We start from the raw sequence: 14,643 nt of genomic DNA, 5'->3' as shown, positions 1-14,643 counted from the left end.
GAGCTGCCACCCCACTGCAAACCGCATCACTCCCCACGCTTTCTGGAGCAATTTTGTGTTAGTTCCCTCAATTTGAAGCTTATCATCTTTTTTTCAAATCCCTCAAACCAAGGGAACAGTGCTAGGGCACTGTATTTCCTCTGGCTGGTCTCTCTGCTCATCCAGCATGGTGCTGAGCATCCCTAGACCAAGTGCTGGTGCAGAGGAACAAGGGTGAAGGCCGTGCTGGGCATGCACTGCTGGGACTGTGGCAAGCAGGATGGGTGCCAGGACCACTGACTGGGCATGGTGATAGCATGGGCTGGAGCATGCTCACTTATCCCTGGATGCCCCTTAGTGCCAGCATGTTCACTGGCCTTTTCAGGGACATGTTGAGAGGATGGTTGCCCTGTGGCACCCCCGTCCCTCCCATGGATACATCCAGCCTCCCAGCTGGGATGGGAACTCCATCCCTGGTGGCTCAGCCACTGGTGCACTGGGACCACACTGGGTAAGGAGCTGGCTGGTGTCCGTGGCTGCTCTGCCCTCCAGGCCACCCGGTCCTGCTCCACCTGTCTGGGCTGCAGGAGGTGGCCTTTCTGCCCCATAGGCCATGGAGGTCATTAGCTGGGGTACGGGGTGCTTGTTAATGAAGAGAGAGGGGAAGGAGGGGGCTGGTGGAGCTGGGTGAAGCCGTTGAGGGCTCTGCTCAAAGCTCCCTGCTGGGTCTAACGCAGCTCATGACATTCACAAAAAGCTTGATTTATTCTTCCTGATCTTCTCCAGTACTTGGGATCTCTGGAGGGAACTGGACTTCTATATCCCTTATATATCTTCCTTGTGGACTATATCTAGGATGAATGAGGTCCAGATGGAGCTTTTTCCATATCAGGGTATTTTTGAGGTGCTCTCTATTAGCCATTTTTCTGATGGCTAATAAGGGTTGAGCAAATTCCACCATTTTCCTAAAGGGGAACGACTTGGATTTTCCTTCTTAACTCAGCTCTCAAAGCATAGCATCTTCAGGACCTCTGCCTCGCTGGTGCAGTGAGCTGGGAACATAGTCCTCTGCTTCACATTATTTGGAGATGTGCAGGGGCAGAGTCGCCACCAAAAACTCCTTCTTGCAAGAAACAAGGCTTAAAATGCAAGACAAATGCAGAAGCCTTCCTGCAGCACTGTCCAGCCAAGGCCAGCACTTGGCTCTTTCCTGCTACTATGGCTGGAGGCTGTGTGCTGGACGAGCTTCATCTGTGGGCTGATTTTGCATAATGAAGAGTTTGGGTTGAAGATGTGGACTTGCTCGATGCAGGTTAAACAGAAGCAGACAGAGCTCTAGTGTCTGCGCCTTGCCCCTGGCTGCCTTTTAAATGTCACTGTCCTCAGATGTCCCTGCACGGCTGCTTCTGCCATGCCATGCCATGTCCTGTCACTTGCCATGAACTGCAGGGACGAGACACCGGGAGCTGACACCCGGCTGCCTGAACCCTCGAGGGCACAGGCACCGTGGGAGCAGCAGCAGGGTTATTGCAGCCTGGGTTGGGGGTGGACGGGGGCCGTGCTGCAGTTTGTCTCCATCTCTGCCTGCTCCTTCCTGGGACCAGACCTGCCTTCTGTGCTCCTCTGCCAGCTTTATCGACCCCTTCCAAACCACATCACGGGCAGCCAAGATGCCAAAGGACCATGACTTGGCCAGGGAAGGTTGTGGTTATCCCCAGCATGAGGATGCTTGGGAAGAAAAGCAGGTTTCTCCCAGGTGGGGATTTAACCCCACGATACTGCCTTGCCCGACACAGAGCTGACCAACCACAGTGCTGAGATGCCATCCACCCACCCATGTGTCCCAGTAGGGGTGGAGATGCACGGGGTATGTCTGGGGTTTTTTTCCCTGTGAACATTGCAGAGCTGTCCTGGTACTGGATCTGGCCCAATCATCTTCAGAGCCTGACTGCACAGAGCTGAGAATCACACTGGTATTCCACTCCCCACCAAGGCATGTCTGCAGCTGGGCAAAAACTGTTTAGTAATTAGCTGCACCATCAGCAAAGGGATTAAATAACTTGCTAACGTTACTTAGCACAAGGAAGGGAAAGCAGAAGGGATGAATACGAGGGGGAGCCCCCCCATCTCTTGAGTTACCAAAAGCATCTGAGTTGCCTCTGGTTGGGGTCATCCAATGCCCAAGCCAAGATGTCACCACTCTTCTTGAATAGGAGGGACTAAAACCTGCCATGTTTTGGGAGGATGGAGGAAAGCAATGTCCTGATGCATCTGGGGAGCCCCTGGATTATGTGCAGGTGGGATGGGGAGCACAAGGAGGGCTTGGGGCACAGGTCTTACTGCCATTATCTCTGCTTGTGTGCTAAAGTGGTCAATGGTGAATTGACGAGCTCTGGAGGCCTCCCCATGATGTGGGTCATGCTCCAGGACCATTGCTTTTCCCTTTCAGGTTGTGTTGGCTGTGAAACCTCCCTGAGTGTGAGGCAGGGACATGTTCCTGAGTCTGCCACAGTCCAAACTGGAGCCAGCAGCGCTAGGCATTTCCCTGGTCTGTCCTCTATGGCTCTGAATACCCTCTAATACTTCCCAAATTTCATACTGAAAACCCAGTCTGCCTCTTCTCTGGCTTTCCAAATTACCTCCCTGGGCTCTTCCTCAACACCACTCAAAATTTGTGGTCTGGTGAAGGATAGTGACAAAATGCTTAAGACCTGCCCAAGCAGGGCAGGGAGCGGGGTGCTGCTCTGGACCCTGGGGAGCTCATTGAGCCACTTTCCCTTTCCACTGTTCATGGAGTTAGCAGCCAAATTTTATAATGGGAAATGGGCAGATGTGCAGCAAATGTGTGGGAGCAATTATTATTGCTGAGGCTTGTTGCACCAAGGGCCATGCTCGGGGTGTGGATGATGCACCTGGGTGTGGAGAAGATGCCTGTGAGCTGAGCGATGCAGTGGAAACCCTGGGTCTTGGGCAGACGAGGCATACAAGCTGCTTAGGGCGAGAGGCTGCTGCATTAGGATGCATATGGTGTTTGCCATGGGGTTTCTTTACAAGCAGCAGCCTCCCATGTCCGCCGGGCTGGGTGCAGAAGCCCTAGCTGCCTGCTGTAGCATGGGTACTGGGGCCTGGGTGGGTGAAGAGGAACCTCTGCATCTTTTTCACGGGGCTTGGGTGCACCCGCGGCACAGATTTCAACAACCCCCCTTCGTGCTGGTGACTCTTCCCCCATCACTGAATAAATTAGCACCAGCAAGTGCTCACAGTGTGTGACTAAAGCAGGGCAGGGGCTGGTTTGGCAGCGAGGAGGAGGGCCCCCCGCTCTGGGGCGTCAGGCTCCCAGATGAAATAACTCCTCATCAAAAGTGTCATGGGGGTGGGAGAGATGTACCCGTGGCAAAACCTCAAGTGAAATCATGGAAAATCACCAGCCATCCCTCCAGGTCTCAGCGATGATTGAAGTTATGCCCTGCTAGTGGGGAAACTGAGGCACAAAACCTCACCTTCCCAAAGGTGAGGGGCCTTTTGCCATGACACTGCCTCTGTGAAAAGTGCATGATTTTCTCCCCTTGGTTGTAGACTGCTTCCCTGTGCGCTGTTCCCTCTCAAAGGAGTCCACATCCACCTTGGGCTAGAAACCAGCCTGATTGCTGGGATCCCAGTGCTCACCTTCACTTGCAGATTCATCTAGGGGCTGATTCACCTTGATGTGCTGCTTCTAGAAGAGCCATGGCGATTGCATTTCCCTCTGCTGCTTGTTTAAACTAACCTTGAAAGAAGCAGAAGTCAAAGGCTTTGTCCTAACAGAGCAAAGGACATAGGGTTTGGTTGCAAAGTTGTAGAAAAAAAGAATGAAACAGCCACGTGCACACACAGGAGCAGTGAGTGGATGAGCTATTGAAAAAGGAAATTATTGTAACCAGCATTGTGGCTTTTTTGCATCGGGTCGGTTGCTGTTAATACCCCTCCTTGTCTCTGTGGACGGGTCTGAGTGCAGACCACATCCTGGAAGAGGGATGTGAGCTCGGTATCATGCATCAAGCACATCCTTCTCCTCCCTTCCAGGGAGTCCGGCTCACGGCACAAAGTGGTTTCCCAACCACTCACCCATTGAAGGAATTCGTATTTCTCTGGCATTGCCTGCAGTCCCATCGTTTCAGTGATGCTGCTGGATTTTTGTGGAAATCCGCTACAAAGCTTTATCAGTGCAGGTGACTGGAGTGGGATTGTTGTGACAGGTTTTGGGGGATTTGGTTTCTAATTATTTGGGGTAATCCCTTCTGCCTGCTGGGGCAGGTCTGCAGCAGGGTGAAATCCAGCTCATGGGCTTGTTACAGTGACCATATTCCTTTGCTTCACCAGCACGCTTGCTGGGCCCCACGTGAGCTCCTGGCTACACTGGAATGGATCCTCACAAGTTTAGCAGCAGCTTCAGACCTGTCATCCTCTCTCCCCTCAGTTGTGTTTTTGGCTGTTGCAAACCCAGGGATGAAGTTTGAAGGTGAGCCTGGGCTTGCTGAGTCTCTTGGCCAGGCTTTGGGATCCCTCTTGTCAGAGGGATCATCCAGTTTGGAGGCCCTCCAAGGCTCATTCCTGTCTGTCATCTCACCCCAAAGTGCAAAGGCAGGAGGTTTGCGTGCTGGTATGTCTTTACCTCACAGTCCCTTCCTGTGCCAGATCCCTCCTTGCAATAAACTGAGATTATGCCTTTCCCTGGGGTCCGTTGAGGACACATAGCCCATTTTGGAAACAGGGAAACTGAGTCAGGAACCATAACACGACAAATACAACACTCTCCAAGGGGTGACACAGTCCTGTAAATTGGCGTACAAGACCAGGTTTCGGTGCCATCCTCTGTTAGGGGTGTTCACCATCCTCCGCACTGTGCACCCCATATCCACACCAGAGGACCCAGCAGAGATTTCAGCTCATCATCTGACGAGCTTTTTGTTGCGGAACAATTGTGTTTCTGCACAATGGTGAGGAGCAGGTGGCTTTCTGAAAATACCCACTGGAAGTTGTGTGTAATGCCTCCCCTCCCACTGGGAACTATAAATATCAGTTGAATACTAACACTTACTTCTCCCTGCAAAGAAACAGCCGGATCTGGACATTTTTCCTCCTGGTTTCTCCTCTGGCAGTGGCCTGCAGCGAGCAAGGGCTGAGGATGGGAACTGCTTTTTGGGTTTGGAGCAAGCCTTTGGGGCAGAAGCGTGCCCATTAAGGTAAGATATCAGGAATAGCTGTCTTTTATTGCTTGTAGTGTCCTCTGTCCCCATGTCTTAGGGGCATCCGCTGCTTCCCTGCCACCTCTGAGACAGGTCCAAAACCTGGAGACACTGCCCACATCTCCTGTCTTGCCAGGGTTGCATCTCTCCCCTGGGGAGCGAAGGACATGTTGCTGCAGGTGTGGGGACCCTAGGTGACTTCCTGGGCCTGGATGGGAGAAGAGGCACCGCTACATCTTTTCTCAGGTTTTGATCACATCCATAGTGCAGATCTCCACAGTGGTGACTCTCCCTCTGTGAACTCATCTCACCCTTTAGTATGTGAATCTAATCCTTTGCAGCTAAAAACTGGCACCTTATTTCTAGCCAGAATGCCTCATTTCCCTTATTATCCCTGGGCGTCCTGGCCACGGACTGTCCCTGGCATCAGCCGGGTACCATCTGCGCGGTACCCTGCCGTTGGCGGGGCTGCATTAAGGAATGTGGAGGCACCATCACCATATGGGCCCCATGGTAAATTGGATCTTCCTTGTCCTTCTCAGGGACTGGAGGTCCCCAGAGACCACAGTGCATCCCAGGAGTAAATGTAAGGACTCAGGGGAGATGCTGGGATGAGGCTGTATCTGCCAATTAGTTTTCTTATTGAAAGGCAGCTTTTCCCCGTGGATCACCCAGGATGGAGAAGCCAGGGTGCTTGAGCTTGCAGAAGGGGCTGCTCCGGTCCAGGCTTGTAAAACTGTAAGAAACCTGTGGAGTATATAGGTAGGGATCTATGCCTAAGCACAGAGATAGAGGGAGGAAAGGAAGGATGGAGAGGGGCCCTGACAAGGAGCTCCTGGCACATGTGGAGCTCAGCTGGCCATCTCCAATGCAGACAAGCCCCATCTGGACACCATGGCACAAGTAGCAGCTCTCCTGCAATCTCAGGGCAGAAATGCCTTGGAGGTGGAATCTCAGCCTGTGGCCCACATGAGGATGTGGCAAAGGCATCTCCAAGACTTGCCATGGGTGAAGATTTCCATTTCTAGTCTTTGCGCTTAAAACGGCAATTTCCACTTGTCGTGGTTTAACCCCAGCCAGCAACTAAGCACCACGCAGCCGCTCACTCACTCCCCCCCCATCCAGTGGGATGGGGGAGAAAATCAGGAAAAGAAGTAAAACTCCTGGGTTGAGATAAGAATGGTTTAATAGAACAGAAAAGAAGAAACTAATAATGATAATGATAACACTAAAAAAATGACAACAGTAGTAATAAAAGGATTGAAATGTACAAATGATGCGCAGGGCAGTTGCTCACCACCCGCCGACCGACACCCAGCCAGTCCCCGAGCCCCAAATCCCTGCCCCCCACTTCCCAGTTCCTAAACTAGATGGGACGTCACATGGTATGGAATACACTGTTGGCCAGTTTGGGTCAGGTGCCCTGGCTGGGCATGAGAAGCTGAGAAATCCTTGACTATAGTCTAAACACTACTAAGCAACAACTGAAAACATCAGTGTTATCAACATTCTTCACATACTGAACTCAAAACATAGCACTGTACCAGCTACTAGGAAGACAGTTAACTCTATCCCAGCTGAAACCAGGACACCACTGTTGAGCCAGGGCACTTCAGCATCCTCTTTGTCTTGTATGCAGGAATAATCTCCATTTTCTCAGCCTCTAATTACCGTATCTCCCACCAAGGGTAAAATGGAAAGCGGGCTCCGTGGGTTGGTGGAGATGTTGAGGATGTTCCTGCTCTGCCATCCACAAGCCATTCCATGGCTTGGTGGGTCAGGACTGACCTTCCTCAGGGCAGACCAGGAGGATCGGTGGCTCAACATGTCCTGGCTGCTCCAAAGTGGTGTCTGATGTCAACGAGAGTGGGAAGCACTTATGGTGGTACATGACTCCATCTGCGGGAACAGTGATTGGGACGAGCTTGCTGGAAATGTGAAGATAGGACACTTTTAGAGCCTGTCCATGTAATCACGTTTAATGCAGCATCACAAGGAAAAGGTGAAAAAAGAAGTCCTGCAAGGAAAAAACAATAGCAAAAGGGCATCACCCTCCTTCTTCCTCCTGGGTCTGGCTGGGAGGGGGTCAGCACGGGATGCTGGAATCCCATCTTTGGCCAGTTTGGCAGAGGGGAAGCCGTCCTCATGCCAGTGAGCTGGAAGCAACGAGTACTGGTGTGGGCTCTGCCGCCCTGACTGCTCTGCTCTTTTGAGGCCAGGTTGGGCGGCTGATGAGGATTTTCTAGGAGCGGAAAAGATCAAACTGACGTTTTTATGGGATGATCAATCTCTGCGAGCTTGTTGCCTCCGAGGTGTGCGTTAAACCCTCTTTGCCAGCTGCCTGCTGGGGGGATGATCTTGCTGACAGAGCCATAGAGGTTTTTTTCTTTCTCTTGTCAGGTCTGAGATGAGAGTGAAGCTGTTCAGAGAAAAAAAGCAAGCCTGTCTCTGCCTTGGTGCACAGGCAGTTTTGTGTGTGGATAAATGCTGGGTGTCCTTCTTGCCCTGGTGGAAAAAGGAAAGCCAGGGTGCTCCCTGGGATCGAGCATCCTGCAGGCAGCTTGGCTCACTACAGAGTCGTGCCAAGCAAATAATCAGCTCAAGGGCAAAAAACCCCCCTCTGCTCTCCATCAGCTGCTCCATGTCTGGGCATCATCATTGCAAACCGGCATCTCCAAGCAGGCAGCGCGTGCCTGTGCTGTTTTCCATCCCAAAGAGTGGGGAAAGCATCTTTTTTTTTGGGGGGGGGGGGGGGGGGCAGGGATAGTAAAGCAAGCACGTTTTCACTGGCAACAAACCTGCTTCCAGCAAGTCTGTGCCTGGCAGCCCCGCGGGACTAAAAATACCCAGCAAAGGGCTAGAGCTGCGCAGTGTCTGTTTTCTCAGCTCACCAGCTGTCTCCTTGCATCCTCACTCCTCTACCCAATGATTATCCCATCAGTTAAGGCCCTCTAAACCCAGGCAGCAGCGTTTACATAGTTTTACCAGATACAGTTGAAAGGTGGAGATTCACAGGCAGCGTTTTGCTGCTAATTGTGAGCAAGCTCAGACATTCAGTGCCAAAGGCCTGCTTTCAGACTGCCCTTGCTGCTGCTAAAGTCACCGGCAAAGTGTGTGATGTGTTTGGGCTGTCATCCACACTGACATCCCCAAGGTTCTTAAAAGTGACTGGTTGGATATGCAGGTCTGCCTAAGAAATGCTGAGCTTTGCTATGCCGGGACAGCATCTTCTGTATGCAACTGCCAGCTGGGCTCCTGGGGGAAGAGGTGCATGGGAATGGGTGATTTTCTGTTGCTTTTGGAGAATGGAGAAAATCTCAAGGTTTTGTTCTTTGGTAGAGAAATGAGGGGATGCTCGTGTCGAGGGGAGCTGACCCTAGGCAGGACCTTCCTGCACACATGTTCCTGCACGTCCCCGGACACATGCACATTCCTACTTGTGTGCATGTCCCTGCATGCGTGGATGTTGCTGCATATGTGCATGTCCCTGCGTGTGCACACACCCCTGCATGCTCACCCGTGCCTCTTGCTCACCGAACACACTTCCCGCTCCAAAAGTCTTGAAGACAGCAGGTATCAAACCCAGCCTGGTCCTGGCTTCCTCACTTGGAATTTATCACAAATAAAACCTTTGCAACTGCCCTGACCCCAGATGATGGTCCTTCCCATTAGCTGGGCAACTCCTGGTGCTTGTGGTTTTGCTGTTGCTCTGGTTTTGCAGTGAAAGCTGTTGTGGTTGAATCCAGAAATAATCACTCCCAAGTCCATGGGGTAGGAGAGTTGCCCAGTGGTTGTTGGCGGGACAGCTCTGCGATAGGGGTGCTAGAAGCAGCTCAGGGTCTGTCTGTAGCAGTTATGGATATGGACAGTGCCTCTGCAGTGCAGGGAGTTTCCCACTGTTGGGGTCTACTGTGGTTTCAGCCAGGAGATGGGCACAAGTGGCTGAATTGTTTCCAGAGCCATGCTCAGAGGTGGCAGAGCATCAGCCTGGATTTACCCAGCGGGGACCCACTGGCAGAGGGATGCTCATGGTGCAGCAGTGTCACGGGGAGGGTGGAGAGCCCTGAAAGCCCTGGGCTGGCTGCCCACCACCTGCCTGGGGGCTTCAGGCCAGGACAAAGGGGGCTTTGGCTGCTCTCTGTGGTGGTAGGAAGTCTCATCCCTGCTTGTAGTGCTTCTCCAGCTGCAGAGGATTGTAGCAGCTCTCCTTGCCTTATGCCACAGTGTGTATCCTCCATAGCACCCACGCCTGGTAGCCCAGGATGCAAGGGCAGAATGTGACCATCCTCCAGCGAAGACATGGGGCATGGAGGAGCTTTGAGTCACTAAGCATTGCCTTGTCCTAGGCGGACAGTATTATGCTGTATCACATCTTTGCTGAGCATGCTCAGGAGGACAGAGCACAGATGCTTTTGGGGACCAGTGAGATGGGATGAGTCCATCCTGGACCAGCATCGGTGCCATGCAAGGTCCCTGTGATACTGTTATCACCCTCCCCAGGCTGAGGTGTTGGGCTGTGCTTATCACCCCCAGTCTCCCTTCACAAGCACAGCAGATATAACAGGATAAAACTATGTACAGGAGCAGGTTGCAGTGAAGCAAAGTAGCACATGGGCTTACCCAAACCCTCCAACCACCTGTGCATGAGCTCAACCATGGGGGAAGCAAAAAGAAAATTAGCCCTTGGGTGATGCATGGGGTAAATCTGTGCCTTCTCCTGGACTGTGTGGGTCTGGCCCCTTGGATTATGTCCACGGTGTGTGAGGAGCTGCCACAGCCCGGCTGGGACTGGCGTCTGCAGATTCTCTTCATGGTAAGCAAGTCTCTCCTTTGCAGCTGGGATAAATTTCCATCCCATCATCCTTCCCGTCAGATTTATGTCTTGGCCATTCCCTGCAGCATTTCCCCTCACTGAGTGCCTGCAGGGCTCTTGCCTCCTTGATTGATATGTCTTAATTCACCTGCTAATTCATTCAATCCCTTGCCAGCAGCTGGGGTGGGGACATGGCCACATCACTAATTTTGCCATTCATGTTGTGCTTGGGGGGGGAGGGGGAGGGGGCTCTCTGGCTTTCTGCTCAACCCACAAGCAGAGGTACAGCAGTGAAATGGTGCATGAAAGTCACCTCATTTGGGTTTTGCATCCAAAGTAGCAGGGCTTAGCCCTGGGGTAAGGCTGATTTCTACTCTTCTTGGCCCAAAGTCTCCCTAGAGCCTGGGACATCTGCCTTCCAGGAAGGCTGACAGCATGGCCATGCTTGTGTGTAGGTACCACTGGGACTGCTACTTAGGGGAAGGAGGACTGGAAAACATTTTACCTGCTTAATTAGGGGGATGAGGCTCGTGTCCAGCTCAACCCAAGGAGAGCAGGGGGCTGGAATGGTCCCTTGGTCGATGCCGTTTTCTCCATGAGCCTCCTTTTTGCAGGGATTCTGTGGGGATGGGGTGTCCTCAGTGCACGGCTATCCCGGTCATCCATGTCCCAACAGCCAGGAAGGAGCCTGAACAAGTCTCAAAGGTTCAGGACAGCATTGCATGCCCGTAACAGGTTTTATCTCCCTTAAGGAATGTGACTTAAATCTGCAAAGGGGGAGGAGGTTGGACAGCCACCTGTGGGACAACCATGTCCCATGTCCCCAGTGTGCAGGAGCCAGCTTTCAGTATAACGTGCTGGATGCACATTGTGGGGCTGGTACTTTTGCCAGAGCTTCTCTATTTTTAGAGGGTTTTTTGTGTCAAACTTCCCATCAGCTGATGAGCCAATGTCATCCCAAGAACAGAGCTACGGTTCCCCTGGCCCTGGCAGTGTGTGTCTGTGCGTCTGGGTGTGCACAAAAGCATCTCCTTACGCACGCTGCCTTTGAACGGGGGAGAAGTGCCCTGCTGTGCCGCCAAGCTGTTTGAGACATGAGCTTTTATTCTAGTCCAAAGGGCCAGAACAGGCTGATCTGGCCCATGACTGCGTGCAGGTCCTTTTTGTCTGTTATGCGTATGTTGGTTTGAAAAGAGAGTGATATAAGGATATTCACACCTATCCTTGAGCATTATATCTGCTGTAAAGATTGAAAAACTTAAGGGGGACTACCCCATAACCGGCATTAGACCAGTGGCCCTTGCCGTGTGCTTGCCATGTCATGTTTTGTTGCTCAGCTCAAGTCCTGCCCATGGTTTGTCCCCTTGCAGACAAAGCCTGGCAAAGACAGTGATAAGGGGTGGACAGGTCCCAGGGTGGCTGGGATGACAGCAGCACACCAACCCTTGCTGCTGGGAACCTTCATCCAGCTGTAGTGGGCTGAAGCTCACCCAAAGGGCTGCGTCAGTAGAAGTCCCCGTTTGGCACCTTGTCTGTGATGGTTTTAGGCTGCAGAAGTGAAGGCGAGGCTGCGGGTACCAGGATCACCCCCAGAACCGAGTCCCCAGTTTCAGCCACGCTTTAATCCAGCCTAAATACAGGCTGCTGCCCAAATTGGTGGCTCTGCCTCTCCCCGCCAGCCTCTCAAGCCTGGCACTGGCTGGGGAACAGTGCTTGTGCTCGGGCAGTAATTCGGGGGTGCTGCTGCTTCCATGCCCTGGGTAGAGGTTTGAGCAACAAAGGATGCACTGAAGTTCAGTTATCACTGAACAACTGGTCCCACTGCATCTGTCCCTGTTGGTGCCACAGAGAGAGAGGGAGTTGAACATTAATCTGGTCATTCAACTCATTTATTGCTGTGACTTCATGCTGGGTTTGGGCCAAACTCAGGTTTGAACCTGATTTTCTGCAAACAGAGAGTTTCTGCAGCTGGAGGACACTTGGGCCATGGGATCCCTTGGCAGCCAGACACTCCATGGAGGGGATGGGATCCTGGCCCAGGATTTTGGGTCCCAGGGATACTGTTCCCTGCAGCTTAGTACCATACTGGATACAGTGTAGCAAGCACATGTGTGCAGGGTGGTACAACCTGACACAGCCCATTCTTGTGGGTGCTGAGCCCACCTGTTGCAGCCTTCCAGGGTTTGATGGGGGGAAAAGAGTGCTGGGCAGGTGCCCTGGACATTTTGGGAGCAGCAGGAGGGATCTCATCTCTGTCCCCCTCTCCTGTAGGTCACCACAGTGCGTTTGAAGAGCTGTGATGCCAAACGGAGACACATTCCCACATCAGCAGTGACCATCTCATCCAGCCTTGGGGAGAACAGCCCATCATCACTGGACTCCTGCTCAGCATGCCTGGGCAGCCCAAATATCCCCCGGACCCTCCCTGTGCTGCTGCCAGCTTGGGCTCCCCATTGGGACAAGTCCTCAAGGGTCGCTTTGTCCCCCTCTGAACATCCCCATGGCTCACTGATGCTGCAGCCCCCTCCGAAAGGCATCAGAGAGGTGACACGAGGGACCCTGGCAGTGACAAGCAGCCGAGCGGGGGGATTTGAGACTGCAAGGGCCTTGTCAGTGCCAAGGACGTCCCTCCATCCCCACCAGACTGATGCCAGCTTCTGCTTAGCACCCAAGAAGAAGGGATGCGGAATCCCCTCCACCTTCACCACCCCATTGCCCCCTCCCATGCTGGCTCCCCTGACCCATAGGAGCCTGTAGCAATGTAATCGGGGCCCTGCGGCTCAACAGCACCCACTGCCTGCCTCACCAGCCACCTTCAAGACCCACACCCACCTGTCACACCCCGCCATGATGTGCGAGGTGATGCCCACCATCAGCGAGGGGGACCCTCTGGGTCCCCCCCAGGGCTCTGAGGCGGATGCCGACTTCGAGCAGCTGATGGTGAACATGCTGGATGAGAGGGACAAGCTGCTGGACACCCTGCGAGAGACCCGTGAGACACTCTCTGTCACCCAGAGCCGCTTGCAGGAGACCCTACGAGAGCGTGACCAGCTCCAGAGGCAACTCAACTCGGCGCTCCCGCAGGTAAGGATCTGGCCCTGGAATGAGCAGGAGCCTTCATTGAGTCATGTAAGGATGATCAGCTGCTTGGATGTGATTTTTAGCTCATGCCTTTAGGAAGATCAGTCTGGTGTGGTAACGGTGATGCTGCCGGGTGTGTTGCACTTCATGCCAATAGTAAAACCCATAGGTTCTCCCAGGCCAAGCTACAACCAGCTTGGACATCTCCCCTTCTCCTCTGTACCCCTCATTGGTCTGTGAGTCCATGCAGGCAGATGTGGGACTGCAATCCCCGCTGTTGCACAGGGGAATGGGTATGGAGAAGGGGCAAAACCTTCCCAAGGACACCCCAGGGCAACAGTGAGGCAGACGCAGAACCCATGCTTGCCCACTGGAGACAGCCCATTGCGTAACAGTGCTTGGGGAGCAGACAGCACATTTTGGGTAGCGGATCTGGCTTGCTACCTCCAGCCAGCTCATCAGGATGTCAGGAGGTCCTTGGTTTCATGAGTCCACACTGGCAGTTAGAGAGTCCCCAAACGTGGGGACATTAACCACATTCCTTCCCCACTGCTGGAGCAAAGCCACCACTCCCTGCCACTTCCCTCGCCAGGAAGGCTTCTTTCCATCAGCCAATCAGCCCAGTGGGGTGATGGGACTTTCTTTGTCTCGAGCTTGGTCCTGAGAGGGGAGACCGGAGGCAGAGCTGGGTACAGAGTGGGGATTGGGACATCGCAATGGGCCCATTGTTCCCTGAGCTGGAGCAGACGGACAGCGGGCAGGGAGGCTGCCAGAGGTCTGTGCTCAGCGAGCAGCCCAGGGTATAGGGAAATAAGGGCTTGCCATGGCTCTGCTGGGGTTTCTAGTGTTGCTTTGCTCCCGGCTCTGCAGGACCCACTCCAGGTACTCCAGAGACCCGGACTTGAGCTTGGCCTCCACAAACAAAGATGCTCATGTCAGAAGAGTATGAGGTGGATTAGTGTCACAGAGCTGTGCCTGGTGGATCTGAGCTGCCCACCTTCTCTGCGGGGTCTTGTGGGGCAGCACACAGTGTCCCAGGGCCCAGACTTGGGGGAAGCAGGATTTGGGGGGCTTTTTCACTGCTCCATTGTGGGTGTGATGTGGTGAGGAGCCCAGCAGCCAGGGGAAGCAGGAAGCTTTGAATGTTTATATCCATTCTGACTGTGCCAGTGCCGAGACCTCAGACCCTCCTTGCCTGGGTGCTGGGGTTTGGGACACCCTGGGGAGATGGGAAATGACTAATGGATCAAAACTGGTGGCACAAGCCAGGACAGAGCTTGGGCTGGTGGCTGGCTAGCTCTCAGCATCCCTTCTCCACTCTGGACAGGGGAAAGCAGCTCTGGAGGAAGGCAGCCTGTGTCTCCATGCACGGAGCTGGGCTGGTCCTGCCTCTGGCCAGGCTGCTGAAAGCAAAAACCCAACAGTGCTTCCCCAGGAGCTCCTGGGGTCCCCGTGGATGAGTTGTTCCTACTCCTCAGAGATGTGCTGAGATGTACCCAAGTGTTGGGTGCAGGCAGGGCTGCTACCACCTCTCATGTGCCTTGG

At 53.4% G+C, this 14,643-nt stretch overlaps 1 protein-coding gene across 5 annotated transcripts in view; it reads left to right on the top strand.

The window, feature by feature from the left end:
- Positions 1–14,643, top strand: part of PPFIA4 (PTPRF interacting protein alpha 4) — a 60,551-nt gene that overhangs the window by 14,968 nt on the left and 30,940 nt on the right. For all 5 annotated transcript variants that reach the window (XM_069771950.1, XM_069771949.1, XM_069771948.1 and 2 more), the window contains exon 2: positions 12,289–13,101. In XM_069771950.1, the coding sequence (XP_069628051.1) occupies positions 12,865–13,101 (237 nt within the window). In that variant the 5' untranslated portion in view covers positions 12,289–12,864. The remainder of the gene's footprint in view (positions 1–12,288; positions 13,102–14,643) is intronic.

This window comes from Haliaeetus albicilla, chromosome 26 (assembly GCF_947461875.1).
Source record: "Haliaeetus albicilla chromosome 26, bHalAlb1.1, whole genome shotgun sequence".
NCBI lineage: Eukaryota > Metazoa > Chordata > Aves > Accipitriformes > Accipitridae > Haliaeetus > Haliaeetus albicilla.
Note: the sequence above shows the minus strand (reverse complement) of the source record. Positions and strands in the feature narration are given on the sequence as shown.